Source organism: Microtus oregoni, unplaced genomic scaffold, assembly GCF_018167655.1.
Source record: "Microtus oregoni isolate MIOR12 unplaced genomic scaffold, Mior012 000022F_ref0000154, whole genome shotgun sequence".
Classification (NCBI taxonomy): domain Eukaryota; kingdom Metazoa; phylum Chordata; class Mammalia; order Rodentia; family Cricetidae; genus Microtus; species Microtus oregoni.
This window is the reverse complement of record NW_024543081.1, coordinates 13,897,957-13,917,455: the sequence shown is the minus strand read 5'-3', so window position 1 is coordinate 13,917,455 and position 19,499 is coordinate 13,897,957. Positions and strand designations below refer to the sequence as shown.

The window sequence follows — 19,499 nt, the reverse complement described above, 5'->3', positions numbered from 1 at the left end:
CTGGAGGTGGAATTAATACACATGGTTTTTGTGTTTTCTCAGTCTCCCACTGCCTTCCTATACCAGCTTTTGTTATTTAATCATTTCTTGTCCCATTTTTTTTCTTGGCTCTTTAAAGTGATGGGCACTGGATCTCATCTTCCTTAGAAGTGTTTTGTCCCTAGCTGCATCTGCTGTATCTTTTTTGGGTTAGGGTGGGGGTGGGGGAACAGGTCCCTGGAGCCCTGCACTCACTTTAGGGGGAGGAAAGTGGGAGGATGTGTGGAACCAGACTGGCAGGCATGGCGGCACATGCCTTTCATCCCAGCACTCAGGAGGTAGAAGCAGGAGGATCTCAGTGAGTCCGAGGCCAACCTGGTCTACAGGGTTCCAGGACAGCCAGGGCTATTACACAGATCTTGTCTCGAAAAATACACAAAGCAAAAAAGGGAAGAAAGAAAAAACTCTAGGCGTTTTGGAAGATGGGTCGGTATCCAAAATTCAACCTCAGAATGAAAACAGAATGTAATCTTCTAATCTCAACTTTTACCTCTGGGTGGCTCTACAAAAGAAACAGAAAACCTCCATGAACCTGTTCCCTAGTCTTTAAAAGGGCAGACACGGCTGGCCCCAGCAAGTCGTTCACACCACCCGCACACTACTCTTCAGCGCGAGTAGGGACCTTCCACCCGCACCCTTCCCTCGGGTTATTTCCAGGACATCCTGTACGCGCCATCACCTAAAGCCTTTAGGCGTGGGCAGGGGCGCATGAGGGCACACTCAAGTCTCACAACCTGGAGGTCGCACTCCCCTCCCGCTTCCCACGCGCGGATTCCAGGGCCCACGCTGAGGGCGGGCCGAGCCGGAGCCTTTGTGTTCAAACCGACCAATGAGCGACGACGGAGGGCGGGGCCGGCCGGCTGGGCTTGGCCAATGGGTTGCAGGCTGTCAGCGTTGACTGACAGGCGCACACATACACACTTGGCCACGCGCGCGCCGCCCTGCCCCACTCGCGCTGCGCGGGCCTCGGTCGGCTTCATTGTCCGCCCACCGACCCCGTGCCGTCCCGCGTCTCCGCTCCGCGCGCATCTCAGCCCCCGGCCCGGCTCGGACTAGAGCGCGGCGCCGCCCGCGAGACCCGACGCGGGAAGAGTCACGCAAGGTAAGGGACGGGGTGGGCCCGCCTCCCGCAGCCCCGCGCCGGCCTGGCCCGAGTCGCCGTCCGACCCGAAGCGCCGGCCTGCGTCTCCCGGTCCGGCCAGGCCGAACTACTCCAGCCCCTGCGCGGCGCACGCCCCGGACCACTCGCGGGCCGGCGCCCTGACGCATCGCGGTCACGGGGAGGGCGCTGTCCCCAGGCGGGACTTCCCCAGCAGCCTCCGGGGTGGAGGACAGCCAGAAGCCAGCCGCCCCAAACCGGCCCAGGGCAGTGCCACTGACCGATTCCTGGCACTGGAAGTTCTCAGCCTGCGCCACCGCCGCCTGTCACAACTCTGGGGGAGGAAAGAGAAAGAGAGAGGCCCATTTAGCTCAGTTCCAAAACAGCCTAACCCAACCAAACCAAAACAAAGCCATCGCGCGCCGCGCCGGGGTGTGACTGAGAGCCAGGACAGGGGGAGAACGTCTGGAGCACTTTGCGTGTCTCACGGGGAAGTGGAGTGGAAATGTCACGTGTAAGATTCCCCAAGATAGGGGCCAAGTCTCTGTTGTAATGAGGGTTCTGAAGTGGGGAAGGATATTTTATTAGAGGGTTTTGTAACTGATGGTGTGGTAGGGGAGTGTCTATCCTAGCTACTCCCCACACTGTAGACCTTTGTCATCTTGTGAAACCTGGACAGCCGCTGTGGTAAACTATTTTGCGACAACAGGATGCAGCATGAAAGATAAAGATAAGGGCCACACAGCTCTGGGAGTGCTGGGAGGTGGCACACTGTAAGTGTTCAGTACCCTACCTCCTACCTCCTCAGAATGTTTAGATTCTTGCCAACAGCAGCGTGGGCACTGTCTAAACATGTTGCAATGTTTTTCCCCCTGGCAAAGGCTTCATCTGCTCCAGCAGGGCAGGGGTTAAGAGGAGGGTGTGAGTATCTGTAGCTGTCAAGTGGGGGTGGCAGCCATAGGTGGAACTACCTTATAAGGACTGGAATACAACCCAGGCCCCAGGCCAACTTCTTGCTTTGGCTACTACCAGTTGATCCCTTTACCAACACCACTACAGGGAGTGAAGGATGCCAGATGGGCATCCCACCTGGGAAGACGCCAGTTAGCCCAGACAGGAGGCTACTTGTCTTGCTAGCTGGATGAACCTGACCTTCTGGTTTCTACGGTCAGGGTTTAGATGTGTTTCTCACCATTGGGAGGTCAGTGTCTGCCAGGAATATCAGGAGTCCTGATATACCCGATATACAAAGTCCCAGTACTTGGAACGTTTGAGTGATCCCTTCTGGCCCAGGCTCCGAGAAGCCTGCGTTGGTCATCCGAGATTTGAATTTGGGTTCCAAGGCTGAAAGGTTTGTTTACTTTCGCTCACATGGTGGAAGACTGTCTCTGGCCAGGTCTTTTCACCTTGGCCTTCTTGTCGATTTCACCCCATCCCACGGGGTGACTGTGACTGTCCTGTAGGCCAGACTGACTGCAGCACTCCATAAGAGCTCCACCTTCTGCATTACTTCCTTAACAAATATTCGTTGTGCAACCATATAGTTTACAGCTCCGTTTCTACTGTATGTTATACAAAGCTGTAACGCTTCCCAACTTGTAAAGCTTTCGATGGAATGCAGATGTCTAAGCCCTGCAGTCTCTCAGGTCTGAGCAGAAAGAGACTTGGCTCTCACCTACAGGCTAGTGTCCCAGGTTTCTCTCCTGTAGAAGGGTGTGGTGATGGCCACCTTGCTTAGGCCAGGGTCATCATTAATGAGTAGGACAGAAACCAGACAGCTAGTAGTCCTTTATCATGGCCATTGTCACATCAAGATGTCACGTCACAGTGTGCTGGGAGGCTGCAGATGTGAGCCCCGTGATAATGCAGGTGGGAAGGGCTTCTGTAATCAGGATGTGGCTGGGGCCCCAAAGGAAGGAATGGAGAGCATACCCGGAGGAAGGGGAGCAGTGGGTGTGGGGCTGGACATCGTGGGGAGAGAATAAAGCCCTGGTGTGGGAAGGGCTTGAGGGTTCGCCCTGGGAAGCAGTGATCAAAGTCCCTGTCAAGTGTGTGTTAGTCTCTGCTGCACTCAGAGGTTGAGCAAGGCCCAGTTCTGGCTTCCACAGAGCTCAGTGCCAAGGAGGATAAAGACAAGCAGCCTGTAAACTGGGAAACCTTGTGAAAAGAGCCACGGAAGGGGCTCCCTGAGTCCTAAGTAAATCCCAAGGCAGGCAGGGTCAGGGATGAGCGGAGAGTGCTTCAGGTCACAGGGCGGCTTCGCTTAGGTGTGCAGGACATCTGTCCTCTGCAGTGAGGTAGCACCTGTGTCTCTCCTTGGTGGAGCCCTACACCTTATATGTTGTCCTGTCTCCCCCAAGTCTTTCTTCAGGAGACGGGTCCCTACCCTGCCTCGTCATGTCAAGACGAAGCCAGCGCCTCACGCGCTACTCCCAGGATGACAACGATGGCAGCAGCAGCAGTGGTGCAAGCTCCGTGGCAGGAAGCCAGAGCAGCCTGTTTAAAGACAGTCCCCTCAGGTAGGGACGGGGGCTGTTTAAAGACAGTCCCCTCAGGTAGGGATGGGGGTGCTGTTTAAAGACAGTCCCCTCAGGTAGGGATGGGGGGGCTGTTTAAAGACAGTCCCCTCAGGTAGGGACGGGGGACTGTTAAAGACAGTCCTCTCAGGTAGGGACGGGGGCTGTTTAAAGACAGTCCCCTCAGGTAGGGATGGGGGGGCTGTTTAAAGACAGTCCCCTCAGGTAGGGACGGGGGCTGTTTAAAGACAGTCCCCTCAGGTAGGGATGGGGGGGCTGTTTAAAGACAGTCCTCTCAGGTAGGGACGGGGGCTGTTTAAAGACAGTCCCCTCAGGTAGGGATGGGGGGGCTGTTTAAAGACAGTCCCCTCAGGTAGGGACGGGGGCTGTTTAAAGACAGTCCCCTCAGGTAGGGATGGGGGGGGCTGTTTAAAGACAGTCCTCTCAGGTAGGGACGGGGCGGGTGACTCTTCCTTGCCGCTGTTGCGGATGGAGAGGAGATGCCTGTGTTTGGTCCAGAGGCTTCTGCCATTCTTCGTACCTACAAGGATGGCAGGACCCAGGATGCTGCCTTCTCCACCCACTGTGAGCAGGGGCCACCCAGCCTTGGGTTTAGTGAACAGGAAGTGGGGAGAGGCAGCTTCATACAAAAGTCAGGCAGGAAACACCAAAGCTGGGCTCCACAGAAGCGAGTCTGCTGTGGACGGGTGTGGCAGTTCAGCCGCCTTCCCCAGGCCCGCACCTCACATTTCACCACCTGCAGGGTCTCGGGAGCTGGCTCTTGACTCAGGGCAACAGCGCCTTGTCGTCTTGCCTCCTTGCAGCCTTGAGGCCCATGAGGCTCTGGTTAAGTCTGGGAGGCCAGGTCAGGTTTATCCAGATTTTCAGTAGGTTACGGAAACTCCTAGTCCTACTAGGAAACATGGGAAAACATTTGGCTTTGAAGTGAGAAACCCGAATTGAATGGTGACCCACTCTGTCTCTAACTGGTGAACTTGCCCGTCTCTGGTGAGATTCGGCGAGAGGTACCTGTGCTGGGAGAAGTCAGAAGTAGATGGGTTGCTGGTCGCCTGGCAACAAGGCCTACCAGTACAGAGTGAGCCTGCCAGGGCTGTTGGCTTCCCCTGCCTGGCTGGGCTCACTTCCCTGCCTCTCCCCTCATGGCTGTCCCACAGGACTTTGAAGAGGAAATCGAGCAGCATGAAGCGCCTGTCCCCTGCTCCACAGCTGGGCCCCTCCTCCGACTCTCATACCTCCTACTACAGTGAGTCTGTGGTTCGGGAGTCCTACATCGGCAGCCCCCGGGCCGCATCCCTCGCCAGGAGTGCCCTCCTGGATGACCGGCTACACAGTGAGCGTCTACACAGTGAGCCATACTGGAGTAAGTACCCCAGACCCCCTCCTGAAACCTGGGCTCCAAGTTCCTTCCCTCTCAGTGTTCCCAAGAAGCCCTTCTCGGGATGCTTCTCGGAGCACCCCTCAGCCCCAGGTGGAGGCTGTGGGAGCTCAACAGAGCCCCGTCCCCTGCCAGGTGGGGACCTGCGGGGAAGGAGGAGGAGAGGCACAGGCGGCTCGGAAAGCAGCAAAACCAACGGGCTCGGGCTCACCACTGAGAGCAAGGTCTCAGAGGACTTTTTCGGCTCTTCTTCGGGCTACTCTTCAGAGGATGACTTCGCAAGTAGGTGCTGCCTCATTAGCTCATGTGAGTGGACTGAGGACAAGGGGCACCGTGACAGTGTGAGATGACCTCACCATAGCTTCCCTGAGAGCTGGGGACAGAGCATTGGGGTGGAGAATTTGCCTAACAAACATGCAACCTTGGGCAGCTTGCTCTCTCTCTCTCTCTCTCTCTCTCTCTCTCTCTCTCGTGGTGTGTGTGTGAGTGTGTGTTCACACATGTACACACCTTACTGGGTGTCTGCACCAACACTCTCCATCCTTCCCCAAGCATTCCCTCACCTTGGACTTTGTGTGTCTGTAGAATCCTCCTCCACTAGTCTGTGAGTGACCCAGAACCACATCACTGTGTTTTGGGTAGTTTAATCTGGGACTCAAGCATGGTCAATACTCAGTAATTTCTGTTACATGCAGGAATGATCCCTTGTCTGGTTCTAAGCAACTGCCTAGAGATTGTCAGCAAGGAGGGGTACAACAGGGAAATAAAACGTCAGGGCCTGGGGACATGACTCAAGGCACAGTGCTCTAGCAAGCACAGGTCCTAGATTCAGTCCCCAGCACCAGGAAAAGATGTTGGAGAGTCCCCATTTATCAGTTCACACACATGCCTTGAGCTACTACTGTGTGCTAGGCCAGTCTGGTACTCTGGGAAGAGGATGAGAGACTCCAGCTCAAGCAGAAGTCAGATTCCAAATCCGGGGTTCACTGTGATGGTGAGGAGTCGAGTTCGTCTCCTTCCCTTCCCTGCAGGTTACACGGACTCCAGCCAGCACGGCTCAGGGTCAGGGTTGAGGAGTGCAGCGTCTCGGGCGGGCTCATTTGTCTGGACCCTGGTCACTTTCCCAGGTGGGTACTTGCTGTGTGCTAGGCCACTTCCACGCTTCTTATTGTGTCTGCTTGGGCACCCAGGCTACAGAGTTGGGAGGGCTTGTTGTAGAATAATCACTGAGAACCGAGAGCTGTGGGAAGGGCCTAACAGGTTTGAGCAGGAGCCACTGCAGAACAGGTTGGGGTATATGACTGGGCTGGTGGACTTGGAGAGGGGTCACTGTGGAGTGGGACAAACGGGGCCTGGCAAGGGGTGGGCAGGGGAGCGCAAAGATGGGGAGAGCATAGTGTGCTGAATTCGGCTAAGCTTAGGCTTAATGGCTACCTTTCAGGCCGGCTCTTTGGTCTTCTCTACTGGTGGGTTGGCACCACCTGGTACCGCCTCACGACTGCTGCCTCCCTCCTGGACGTCTTCGTCTTGACCAGGTGAGTGAGACTCCAGACTTGATGATGAATCAGAAAGACCTGGCACCACAGGGCTTGATAGAGCAGCCGAGCCTGAATGTGCTCCACCGTTCCCTGGAGATTCCCAGTCTAGGGTAGCTTCTGGCGTAGGCAGGTTTCCCTTCCTAGTTAATAACTCAAAGTTCGTACTCACTTGGGCCCTTCCTAAGAACCAAGGGCCACCCAGCCCAGCCACTTTCAGCCCAGAGAGAAAGGGTGGCTTTGCTCCCAGTGGCAAACTCTGAGGCACTAATTCAAAAGTGGGGTAGAAAGTCCTGACTCCTTAGGCCCGTGACAGGCTACATTCCAGAGGTTCCTGCTTATGGTCAGAAGCCATGAAGAGGCATTGTCTGAGGATGCTGTGGGGTTGGTTATTCCCCAAATTCTCGAACCAGTAGAACAGAGGCTTAGGGCCGTGTCCTTTGGGTGGAGAAGAAAGGCTAGATAGACCAGGAGGTCAGGGCACTTCTAGCCAAGTCCAGGTCATGGAGTATGGCTAAGTGCTGCTGGAAAGAGGGATGGTCACCAAAGAACCTGAGAGAATCAAGAATCAGTCAGGAGAACTGAGAGTCTGAAGCCAGCCTGAGCTACATGGGGAGTCCAGGTCAGCCTGGGCTACCTATCAAGACCCTATCTCAAAAATGTATGTGTGGTGGGGGTGGGTAGGCTAGAGAGATGGCTCAGTGGTTAAGAGCACTGGCTGCTCTTCCAGAGAACTGATTTCGATTCCTAGCACCCACATGGTAGCTGACAACAGCCTGTAACTTAGTTCCAGGGGATACAATAGCCTCTTCTGGACTCTAAGGGTACCTGCACTCACCTGCACATATGTCTACACACACACACACACACACACACACACACACACACACACACACACACGCAGAATTGAAAACAAATTTTAAAATTTATAGAGCCAAAATTCCCCTACTCTTAGGACCTACGGGTACAGTTCTAGTGAACTAGCCTGGCCCTAATCCCATGGGAAGCTCAGGGGTACTTGTTTTAAGTCTACTTTAGAATTCTAGAAAAGTCCCAAGGGACTGAGTGGAGCATGGAGGCCCAGATCCCACATGCTGATGTCTGCCTTCTTCTGTCCTCCCGAGGTCCAGGCACTTCTCACTGAACCTGAAGACTTTTCTGTGGTTCCTCCTGTTCCTGCTGCTCCTGACTGGTCTGACCTATGGTGAGCAGGGGTGGAAGAAGGGAAGACAGAGGCAGGTGTAGGTGTGACAGTCGCTGGGCTAACAGTGCTCCAGGGGTAGGTGTGGCAGTCGCTGGGCTAATAGTGATTCAGGGGTAGGTATGGCAGTTGCTGTGCTAACAGGAATCCAGTGGACCAGATCATTGGCAGAGCCCTGCCTGATTTTTCCACTCTCCCCAACCCCACCCTACTGTCCCAGGCTGTCCTGTCTGAGGGCATCCCAGGGCTGAGGGGACATGTCTCATCTGACCTTGCTCTTGCTGTGGTACAGGGTGTCTCTGGGAGGAACACGCCCCTGGACAGCCACTCTGTGGGTAGCAAGCAGGAACTCTGAGCTATTATTAGGAGCAGCTATTTTCCCTCTATTCCAAATCAGGACAGAGTCTGTGCAAGGGGAATGTTTTTACAAGATCAAGTGAAACCTTTGGCTGCCTTGAACCAGAAGCCGTGAAACAGCGAAAAAAGAACTGGCTGGGACACGAAGAGCTGCTTACCCACAGCTCTGCCCCATTCTGCCTGTCACAGGACCTTGTCATCTTTGCCTTGTGTATTCCACTTCTCATTGGACAGCTAGTTCACTGAGTTTCCGGTTTCATGTGATTTGGCTGTATCCCAGGCTCACTTTCAGTGACTGCAGGAGCTTGTAGAGAGTTGGTTTTATCTGTGTAGCTCTGGCTGTCCTGTAACTCTCTGAGGAACAGGCTGGCCTTGAACTCCCGGGTGCTGGGATTAAAGGAGGGCCACTACCACCACCACCACTGCCCGGTGTACTTTTATTAATAAGAAGGCATTTTTCCAAATGTTGGTTTCCTTTTTGTTTCCTGTTACAAGAACAACTTGTTCATACCTAGTGGAAACTGGGCATCACCCTTAAAATAATAACCATTTTATTACTCACGACAGCGTGGTGCTTGTCCCACCAGCACTTTCCCAGGTACTGAGCACAGCTCCATCTGAGCTTCTCGATTTGCTCGTGGGGTTGACAGCTGGTGTCACAGTCAGAGCTCATGGAGGTGCCAGGGGAGTGTGTGGTGGTGGTGTCTGCACAACCTGCTGACTGTGGGTGCTCCTTCCCTTCCCTGCTCAAGGCTGATAACTAAGTGGCAAACACGACATTTTTCAGGCTCTCTGTTTCTCTGTGGCTGCAGCCTTGGGCCCTGATCCTGGGATGCTGCATTCTCTCGTGTGATGCTCACTGTCAGCAACCCATGGAGCTGGGGAGCTGCTAAGCCCACTCACAAGTGGCCCCTTGAGCCATTTGGACAGGGCAGCCAGTGGTGGTTGTTGTCACTGTTATTCTTTTTTAAAAATGCTGCAAGATCCCCGTGGCAGCAGGCAGCAGAAATGCTGTAGGTCCCAAATGGTGGCAGCGGGCCATGTGGTGGCAGGCAGCGGGGGTCTGGGAGCAGCCAGTCCCAGGCAGAGACGGCTGCTGGTCTCAGAGCAGTGGTGGCAGGCCATGTGGCAGCAGACAGTGGGCCCCAGGCAGAGACGGCTGCTGGTCCCTGAGCAATGACTGGTTCCAGGCAGGGAGACACATGGTGGGCGGGCAGAAGACAGAAACATGGATAGACACGACATGCAGGGTGAGGTTGAATGTTTATTCAGGGGGTTATGGAGGAGGAAGGGTGAAGGGGGGACAGAGAGAGAGGGAGAGAGAGAGGGAGAGAGAGAGAGAGAGAGAGAGAGAAGAGGAGAAAGAGACAGAAGGGGGGAAGCAGAGAAGTGGGGAGAGAGGCAGAAGTGAAGCTGCCTCTCCGAGAGGAAGATGGAAAAGAGAGTGAGCTCAGGCTGGAAGCTGAAGATCAGCCTGCCTCAGCGGATGGGGAGGGGAATGGGTGTGGCTTGTCTCTTAAAGGGACCAAAACCATAACAGTCACAGCTCCCCAGGGCACTGCGCACTGAGACAGCCAGGGCTACCTCAGGGCTGGGCTCCACCCCTAGAAATCTGGAGCTGGTAAAGGAAGGAAGGTGCTTTCACACGGGTTTCACTGTCTGCAGAATGAGCGAAGGAACGTGTGTGTGTGTCTGTGAGCACTGAGTGCGCTGTGAGGTCATGAGGTGTCATTTCCATGCCTAGGAGAGCTGGACTCACAGTGAGTGACACAGGCCGCATGACAGATTCTAAGCAGCACTCTCTCCCTGTGCCTAGGTGCTTGGTATTTTTACCCCTTTGGGCTGCATACACTGCAACCCACCTTGGCCTCCTGGTGGGCAGCAAAGGAGAGCAGGAGGCAACCAGAGGTGTGGGAATCCAGAGATGCCTCCCTGCACTCCCAGGTGAGTCCACAGGGCTGAGGGTGGTGGGCGAACTCCAGCCTGCCTTTGCAGGGGGCACCCCAGCCCTCACAAAGCCACAGAACTACAAAACCCTTTCCCCTAAACACAACTCAAGGTATGTATGTGCTCAGAAAGCAGAAGGAAGGGGTGGCAAACGGTTTTGTTGCCTTTCAATGTGATTTCTCCATATTGCCACGGCTTCTGTGTGTAACATCCTCATAAGGTACCTCCTACTCCTCTTCCAACTTAAACTTGTGACTTAAGACTGCAAGTTTGTAGTAGCTGTGGTCTGGAGGTCCCTTCTGGGCTGAACCAGGACAGGTGGTGCTGGTGGGACAGCAGGCCTAGGCCTTCACTGTGACAGCTGCTCCCAGGTGCTCTTTGTTTGCCTATCAGGCTAGCCTGGGCTTCCTCCCATGGCAGCTCAGCTGTGTTCTAGGAGGGGGGAAACAAGCCAGATGAGATAGGACCTGGAGAAGCAAGTATCAAGGACAGACCAGATGCAAGGAGAGGGAAGCCCCTCCAGCACGCAACCTGCTGGACCACTCTGCAGAGGCTGCAGACAGGGAGTGAGAGATGGTGGTCAGTTTATAATCTTCTCAGGTGTTAAGATGGGGCGGGCCCAGGCTGTGCTCTTTAGGGGCCTGCAGTCAGTTGTGGTAACAAGTGAACCAAATAGGCAAATAACCAGAATGCAATAGAAATATAGGGCACTCAAAACTCTGTCCCAGGGCTAGGGGGGCTGGCTCAGTGCACAGCACACTTGCTGTGTGAGTATCAGACCTGAGTTCAGATCCCCAGTATGACTAGTACACACCTATAACCCTAGTGCTGGGAGGGGGTGGAGTCAGGTGGATCTCAAGGACTTGTTGGCCAATACGGCCAGCTGAAATGACATATCTAATGTCAACTTCTGGCCTCCCCTGGTGCACCAGCTAGTACACTTCACATACATGTGTACACACATGCATACACACATGAGCATGGCACACACACACACACATGAATCTCTTTGTCTCAGCAGGGCATGGTGGCTCACATCTGGCACTTGGGAGGCTAAGGCAGGAGAATCACTGTGAATTTGCAGTTAGCCTGAGCTACATGGTAAACTACAGGACAGTCTAGACTAAGAGTAAGACCCTTTCCCAAGAAAACAAACGCTGGGCGGTGGTGATGCATGCCTTTAATCCCAGCACTCAGGAGGCAGGGGCAGGTGGAGCTATGTGAGTTCGAAGCCAGCCTGGTCTACAAAACTAGTTCCAGGATAGACTCCAAAGCTACCAAAAAACCCTGTCTCAAAAAGCAAACAAACAAGCAAAAAACCAATCAAAACAAAACAAAACAAAAAGCAGAAAAGAAAACAAACATCCCCCCCCCCAAAAAAAACCTCTTTGTCCTCTAGTGATTTGAATTTTGCTTGTACCTGCTGAGTTAACCTTGCCACATATTCCAGCATGGACCTTTTCATGAATATGATCTTATTTCTTTTTTTTTTTTTTTTTTTTTTTGGTTTTTCGAGACAGGGTTTCTCTGTGGTTTTGGAGCCTGTCCTGGAACTAGCTCTTGTAGACCAGGCTGGTCTCGAACTCACAGAGATCCGCCTGCCTCTGCCTCCCGAGTGCTGGGATTAAAGGCGTGCGCCACCACCGCCCGGCTGATCTTATTTCTTAAAATGATGGCATCTCCTGTCATCTGCAAACTCCTTTTAACATTAATCTTTGAAGCGACCAGGAGCGGCTCAGTCTTAGGCCACTTTGCATGTGGAAAGGGGAAGTAAAGGCAGTAGAGCTTGGCCTGGCTTCCACCAGTGTGAAGACAGCAGTGGAGACAGCGGGTTTGGATAGGTGATGGCAGGGGCGGGGGAGGGCAGGCTGGGAATGGCATTCTGTGCTTGTTACCTTTGAGTCATGCGAGCATATGTTTAAAACAGAATTTCTAAGACCGGAGACCTCTGCCCCAAAGTCCTTTACTCTTTAAGGGTTGGTTGTCAGATTGCATTTTGTAATTTCTCTTGGCAAAGATTTCGTTGTTTGGTGAACAACAGTTTTCAAAATTCGTGACACAGTATCAGATGTCAGCCTTGATCCAAATGGCTGCTACTACATCTCTGTAGGACATTGATTTAAATGAGGACAATGCAGAGCTTTCAAACCATTCCTTCTTGATGTAGTTATCTATGGAAGAGCAAAAGCACTGGAAAACCAAAGGCTACCCCTCCCGACCTTATACAGCTCATGGGGTGTATATACATATATACGTATATACATACACACACACACATACATACAGTTCACGGGCTGCCCAGCTGGATATGATGGGAACTATGTTTAGGGAGCTTTGGGCCCAGCTCCTGCAGTGTATGTCCTGTATCTCCTGGCACATGCTGCAGTTACTAGCCATTCCCCAGCTGTTTTTGCTTTTCTGTTTGTTTTTGTTTTTTCAAGCAGGAGTCTCACTAGTTATCCCTGGCTGTCCTGGAACTCTCTCTGTAGACCAGGCTGGCCTTGAACCCACAGATATCCGCCTGCCTCTCTCTGCCTTACAAGTGCTGGGATTAAAGGTGTGCACTGCTATGCCTCGTTGCCATGTCCCAACTGGGCTGAGTCAGGAGCCCCTTGAATTCTCCTCTTTCTGCCAGCTGTCTCAGTGGCCATCCCCAGGAAGCCTTGTGGTAGGTTCCCCTGGGCCCCCCCAACCTCTGTTCTTTTCCTCTGGCCCCACCAGGCTGAGCAGCGGATTCTCTCCCGGGTGCACTCCCTGGAGCGGCGCCTGGAAGCTCTTGCCTCTGAGTTTTCCTCCAACTGGCAGAAGGAGGCCATGCGGCTGGAACGCCTGGAGCTGCGGCAGGGGGCTACTGGCCACGGAAGCAGCAGTGGCCTGAGCCATGAGGATACCCTGTCTCTCCTGGAGGGGTTGGTGAACCGCCGTGAGGCTGCCTTGAAAGAGGACTTGCGCAGGGAGACTGTGGCTCGTATTCAGGTGAGGGAACAGCATTGCCGGGGTGTGGGGCTGCACATCCCCTGAGGGCGATGCCATAGAAAACCCTGAAAGTGCACATGTTGAGTGTAGGAAGCCCCACAGAGCATGAGGGAGACAGTCATGTGTAATATAGCATTGCTTGCCAAGTACCCTGTTAAGGTGGGGATGATCCACCTTCCATGGTGGGAGTGCCCAGCATGGTGCCTGACTCCAGTGAAGTGTTAGACACCAGGTGGTACCCCTTGTATTTCAGAGCCTTGTAGCATAAAGTCCTGTTATAATGTAATGAGCCCCGTTAGCTTCTAGTCACAAGTGTTCCTCCAAGGGCTGCTGTCAAACCTTAGTCTCTCAGGGCATGATGGCGCATGCCTTTAATCCCATCACTCAGGAGGCAGAGGCAGGTGGGTCTCTGAGTTTGAGACCAGGCAGGTCTACATACCGGAGTTCCAGGAGAACCAGGGCTACATAGAGAGACCCTGTCTAAAGCAAAGCAAACACAAAAGCCAGTTTCTTCCCCGTATCTGGCAGGAAGACCTGGCAGCCCTGAGGGCAGAGCATCACCAAGACTCGGAAGACCTCTTCAAGAAGATTGTCCAGGCCTCTCAGGTCAGTGGGCTAGGTGTGTAGGCCTGCGCTGAGGATCTCACCACACTCAGGTCTGTCCTTGGTCCTTCATGGATACTGCTGGGATGTTGCACAGAAGGGGAATGGTCTTGTGGCTTCTCTAGGGGCTGCACTTGTCGCGCATGGATGCTCCACAGTGACCCCTGGGGATGTGTGCATGGGGCGAGGTGGTAGCTGTACTGGTGCATCTGTGCTCAGGGAACATGAATGTACCTAGGTGGAAATGAGTCTGGTGAGGTCATACAACTTCAGCTGGTTTGATCTCTGCTGAAAGGGCTGGGAGGTCCCGAGGCAGGGATGGGATTAACTATTAATGATGGGACACCCCCACCCCCATACAGGACAGGTCCTCAGAAATGAAGAATCCTGTGTATTCTACATGCTAGGCAGTCACTCTGCCAACTGAGCTATGTCCGCAGCTGAATTCTTCATTTCTTTCTTGTCTTTGTTCTTCTTCCTGCTCCCAGGAGTCCGAGGCTCGTGTCCAGCAGCTGAAGACAGAGTGGCAAAGGTAACAGCTGCCATGGCCAAGGCCTGTTCTGTCACCATTAGGGCTCTGCCTGGTCCCTTGGGGAAGGCTGGCAGAAACTTAGCTTAGGACCCTGCTGGCAGCCTCTAAGGTCCAGGGAAGATTGGTAAGGACTGGGGGTGGCAGGGCCAGGCACTGCAGAGAAACTGGAGCTGTGGGCTGGAATCTTCCATGTGCCTTATGTTCTTATGGCCAAGCAGTGAAGGCAGCGGAGGCTGCAGCACTGTTGTGTATTCCAAGCTTAGAGGGAATCAGAACAGAATTAGCTCTGAGACAGACAAGCTAGTTCCCAAGCTCCTGTGCTGTGTTCTCCTGCCAGACTCCAAGGGCAGTCCTGCTCCTTCACACACGCAGTGAGTGACAGGTACACACTTTATGAGGAGTCAGTCAGGGGTCCTCTTCCTTCCTCAGCATAGCCTTACCTTACTTGCCTTCCTCTGGGGTTAGGATGACCCAGGAGGCCTTCCAGGAGAGCTCTGAGAAGGAGCTGGGACGGTTGGAAGCCCAGCTGGCCAGCCTGCGGCAAGAGCTGGCTGCCCTGACTCTGAGGCAGAACTCGGTGGCAGATGAAGTGGGACTGCTGCCACAGAAGATCCAGGCTGCCAGGGCTGATGTGAGTTGGAATTACCCAGAGTCCTGTGGAACATCCTCCCCTCTGAGACCACCCACCGGGGCACGGGGTCTGTCTGCTGGGGCTGTAACCCTAGTCTGTTGTCTGAGACCACCCACCTGGGGGCGGGTCCCTAGCCTGAGGTCTGCTACCACCCGCCTGGGGGCGGGGTCTGTCAGCTGGGGCAGTAACCCTAGTCTGTTTTCTGAGACCACCCACCTGGGGGTGGGTCCTTAGCCTGTTGTCTGCAACCACCTGCCTGGGGGCAGAAGTGGGGGCAGTATCCTTGGGCTGTCCTGGAGGCACTTCGCACGCGTGGACTGCTGCAGACCTGGACTCTGGGGGAAATGTTTGCCGTTCTTAGCCAATCTTCCCTAGAAGGTAGTCCCTGACCTCTGTAACCTCTCTCCCAGGGTCTCCTTCCCCTCCAGCTCTGCCTCCCTTAGTGACAGCCCACCAGCCCTGCCATAGCAGCCCCTGCCATTCCTGCAAGCTTCTCAGTGACACTGCCTTTGTCCCTAGGTGGAATCCCAGTTCCCTGACTGGGTCAGTCAGTTCCTTCTTCAAGATAGGGGTGCCCGTAGCGGACTCCTGCAGAGAGACGAGCTGCATGCTCAGCTTCAGGAGCTGGAGAGCAAGATCCTTGCCAGCGTGGCAGAGATGCAGGGCAAGTCAGCCAGGGAGGCTGCAGCTTCTCTGGGACGGACACTGCAGAAAGAAGGCGTGGTCGGGGTGACAGAGGAGGTAAGAACGACTACCCTCCCCACACACTGCTTTCTTCCCCGGAGGCTGTAGACCTCAACAGTCCTATGCTGCCAGCTCCTCATATGTTCTAGGACATAATGATGGACCCTCTGGTTAGAGGTTTGGGTGTATGTTCTGGGCCAGGTGTGGGTGGTGGAGGTATACAAGACCTGTTTGGGTACCACTGTGCCCGTCTAGCAGGGTCAGTCATGGGTGTGCATGCAGTGTCTGTGCCCCATTCACACCACACTTGTCTCCCGGGGACATGTTTCAGCAAGTGCACCAGATCATCAAGCAGGCCCTGCAGCGCTACAGCGAGGACCGTATTGGAATGGTAGACTACGCCCTGGAATCAGGAGGTGTGTGTCCTGCCTTCACCACTTTGCCTTATCTTGGTTCTTACAATGGCTAGGCCTCAAGTCTGCCAGGCAGCACAGTGCTAAGCAGACAGCTCGAGGCCAGTACTGGACACCCAACGGGACTCCCACCCAAGGCCAGGGATGGCTGAGAGAAGCCATGAGGCACTGAGTGGCATTCCTGGCTGGAAGAGGCCTTGTGAATTTAGGCTAGAGCTAAGGGCTGGGTTTAAGGTCCTTACCCCCATGTTCTGTGAGGAGACAGGCAATGGCTCTTCAACCCTGGAACCCAGGAGCTTATTGGGCCTCTCCACTGAGAGTTTAAAGAAACTTTCTCTCCCGGGACAGGAGCCAGTGTTATCAGTACCCGGTGTTCTGAGACTTACGAGACAAAGACGGCCCTCCTCAGCCTCTTCGGCATCCCCTTGTGGTACCACTCACAGTCACCCCGAGTCATTCTCCAGGTGGGCACTCAGTGAGGGCTCAGTGCACTCTGAACACAGTGGGGGATGCCCCTCAGTCAGCCAGACCTGGTTTAAAGCCCCTTATCTGACATGCCTTTCACCTCCTCCAGCCAGATGTGCACCCGGGCAACTGCTGGGCCTTCCAGGGGCCTCAGGGCTTTGCTGTGGTCCGCCTCTCTGCTCGCATCCGCCCCACAGCTGTCACCTTAGAACATGTGCCCAAGGCCTTGTCGCCCAACAGCACCATCTCCAGTGCTCCCAAGGACTTTGCCATCTTTGTGAGTACCTGGTCTGTGTGGGGGCAGAGGGGGTGTCTTTGCTGAGAATCACCTAAGGTGGCTCTGGCAGTGACGGGGTTAGTGCATTTGAAAGAGGAGAGCCAGGGTGAGACCTAGCCCTTCAGCTCAGCTGTCTGAGGCTGCAGTGAAGACACCAGTTGTGAGACTGAGTAACCCCCGACTCCTCCCCACTCCTACTTGCTTTGCTATAGGGCTTTGATGAAGACCTGCAGCAGGAAGGGACACTTCTTGGCACGTTCGCCTATGACCAGGATGGGGACCCCATCCAGACCTTCTATTTCCAGGTACAGGATTGTGTGCTCATGGGCTGGAACCTCATCCCCCACCCCCACCCATCAATAGCAGCCATCTCCCGGCACTTGCACTGCCAGGCACAGGGCTCAGAGATCTCTTCCCATCCTGCCTCAATTCAGGGTAAAGGTAGAGATTGACTCTCCTGTCAGTGACACAGAGATGACAGCATTCAGGGCTTCCTGAACAGGGTTTTACTAAAGAAGGGTTGTGACAAGGATGTGACACATGTTCAGGACAATCAGTGTGTAGTCAGCTAGTCTCAGGCAGGGCATGTGGCCTACAATAAGTGGGCATCCAATCTTCTACGCTTGATAGAGGCAGACCAGGTGCTACGGATGGAACTCAGTTCATTTTAATTCCTTGGTTGTTTTGTTATCATTGGTTGTTTTGTTTTTTTCTATATGTGTGTATAAGTATTTTACTTGCATACAGTGTGTGTGTGTGTGTGTGTGTGTGTGTACCATCTGTTTGCTTGGTGCCATAGGAGGTCAGAAGAGGGCTTTGGATACCCTATAACCAGAGTTATAATTAGAAGCTGCCATATGTGTGCTGGGAATTGAACCTGGATCACATGGAAGAGTAGCCAGTGCTCTTAACTGCTGGGCTAGCTCTTCAGCCCTATAACACTATGGCTTTTAAGCTAGACACACACCAGCAAAAAGCAAGCCCTGTCCACAAGCCTCCTATGGAACTTCTATGCATGATAATGCTAACCATGACTGGGAATGAATTCGTCAATCTCAGATAAACTGTGCTGGTCCTTGGTACTCAGACTGTTCACATACAGCCCAAGGGCTGGCTCATGGGTAGTGGCCCCTAGAACCCTGAAGTCCCCCAGGGCCTTTGGCCTGGAAACTTTGTTCCAGGAAATACAAACTTTAGAAATGTAGGTTTTTTTTGAACCCCCCGAGGGAGACATCTGGCCCCCCTAGCCCCTTCTGTTGGTGATATGTCAAGGGCCCAGTGACATTGAACCCTTCTTCTCCACTTAGACCTCTAAGATGGCCACATATCAAGTCGTGGAGCTTCGGATTCTGACCAACTGGGGCCACCCTGAGTACACGTGCATCTACCGCTTCCGGGTGCATGGAGAGCCTGCCCACTAGCCCTTTAAGACCTTGTGCCTGCTGCTAGCCGCCTGGGAAGCCCACCCTTCCCAGCATCTACCCCTGCTCTGAGAGTAGGTGTACAGCACCCCACCACTGCCCGCACATGCTTGATAGCGCTGACTTCAGGAGCAAGAACGAAGAGGCAGCATGTGTAGGATTCCCTGCATAACCAAGCAGCTTGAGGTTGCCAACAGGCTCCCATGCCTCTTAGTCCTCCCCCTAGAGCTAGGCGCCTGCCAGGGTGTATATATGTAGCATACTTTGGAGGTCTGGGAGTCAGGAAGTGAGACTATTTGGTGGAGGGACTGGCAGCAGGGAGCTCCTGGTAGGTGCCAAAGCCATGGGCACACTAAGCCAGAGCCCCAGGGAGGTGAGCTGGGGGTCTTGTGGCCTTTTAGGACAGTGCTCAGCACTATATAGTGGGAACTGTCTCTGGCAGGTACCCTGGCCCACAGGGCCCTTGGGGTTTCTTGTATCCTGGAGGGTACCAGCTCCTGTGTGCCTCTGAGGACTGCTGTCTGTGCCAACCTAGATCCCCAATGCTGGGGACCATTGCTTTTTCTCCTGATGTGGGGTGAGGGTCTACTTTGTACTTCATTCCTGCTGTATCCTGCCTGTGCTTCAGAGCAAGGTTTCCATTCCCCCAGGGGAGGACCTAGGCTGTCTTTGGGGCCATTCCATCAGGGTAGCCTAGAAGAGAGGGAAAATGACCTTGGGGGTTCTCCTGGTCTAGTGCCAATGGCCACAATGTGGTTCAAGGTTTCAGGTGGAGAGGTCACACTAGCCCACTCCCATCTAGTGAGGGCCCTGCCCACTCTAAAGCAGCTCCCTTGGGCTTTCAGCTCTTGCTTAGATTCTTTCTCTGTGGGGGCAGTTGGGTAGGGGCTGGGAGGGAGGCTGGCAGAAGTTACCTTGTGTGGGGAGGAGGAAGAGGCTTTTAGACTGAATGGCCCTGCTGTATTATGTATAGAATTCTCAAGGTCTGTTTTTATTTTTTGTTTTGTTTTTTTAAACTGAAAAGCTACAGGCTTGATTCCTAGCCCCATTCTGCGGGGCACCAGCTGTTACTCAGTTCCCAGTTCCTGGCTTCTGAGAGGGGCTTGGTCCTGGCCTATGGGAAGGGCCAAGGGGAGCTGCCAGGCAGGGGCAAGCAGAAGCCCTCTTAGGTGTTCTGAAGCCACAACCTGCACATCCCTGCCCTCGGGGCTTGTTTTGCGCTCTCTTGTCACAAATGCTGCACTTGTCGGTTCTTTTTTAAAACAAACAAAACAAAAAACCTCTCCGAACTGTAATTTATGCCTATGCAAAAAAATAAAGTATGCCCAGGATCAATGGATTATGTGTTTTGTTTTGTTTTGTTCTGGTTACCACACAGCAACTCAGCTTAGACAAGGGACTGAATTC

The 19,499-nt window shown here is 53.9% G+C and overlaps 1 protein-coding gene across 2 annotated transcripts; it reads left to right on the top strand.

Moving 5' to 3' along the window:
• The first annotated feature begins 951 nt into the window (after positions 1-951).
• Sun2 (Sad1 and UNC84 domain containing 2) lies at positions 952-19,431 on the top strand. 2 transcript variants are annotated; one of them, XM_041672378.1, is made up of 18 exons: positions 952-1,141; positions 3,499-3,657; positions 4,830-5,035; positions 5,186-5,332; positions 6,082-6,177; positions 6,492-6,585; positions 7,716-7,789; positions 9,960-10,087; positions 12,812-13,066; positions 13,595-13,672; positions 14,158-14,201; positions 14,667-14,832; positions 15,352-15,573; positions 15,848-15,932; positions 16,278-16,393; positions 16,504-16,671; positions 16,884-16,976; positions 17,979-19,431. In XM_041672378.1, the coding sequence occupies exons 2-18, from the start codon at positions 3,536-3,538 to the stop codon at positions 18,090-18,092; spliced, it is 2,208 nt and encodes a 735-aa protein (XP_041528312.1). In that variant the 5' UTR covers positions 952-1,141; positions 3,499-3,535; the 3' UTR covers positions 18,093-19,431. The 2 variants fall into 2 exon arrangements, with proteins under 2 accessions (XP_041528312.1, XP_041528311.1); XM_041672377.1 differs by having other exon boundaries at positions 7,710-7,789.
• Positions 19,432-19,499: the final 68 nt, after the last annotated feature.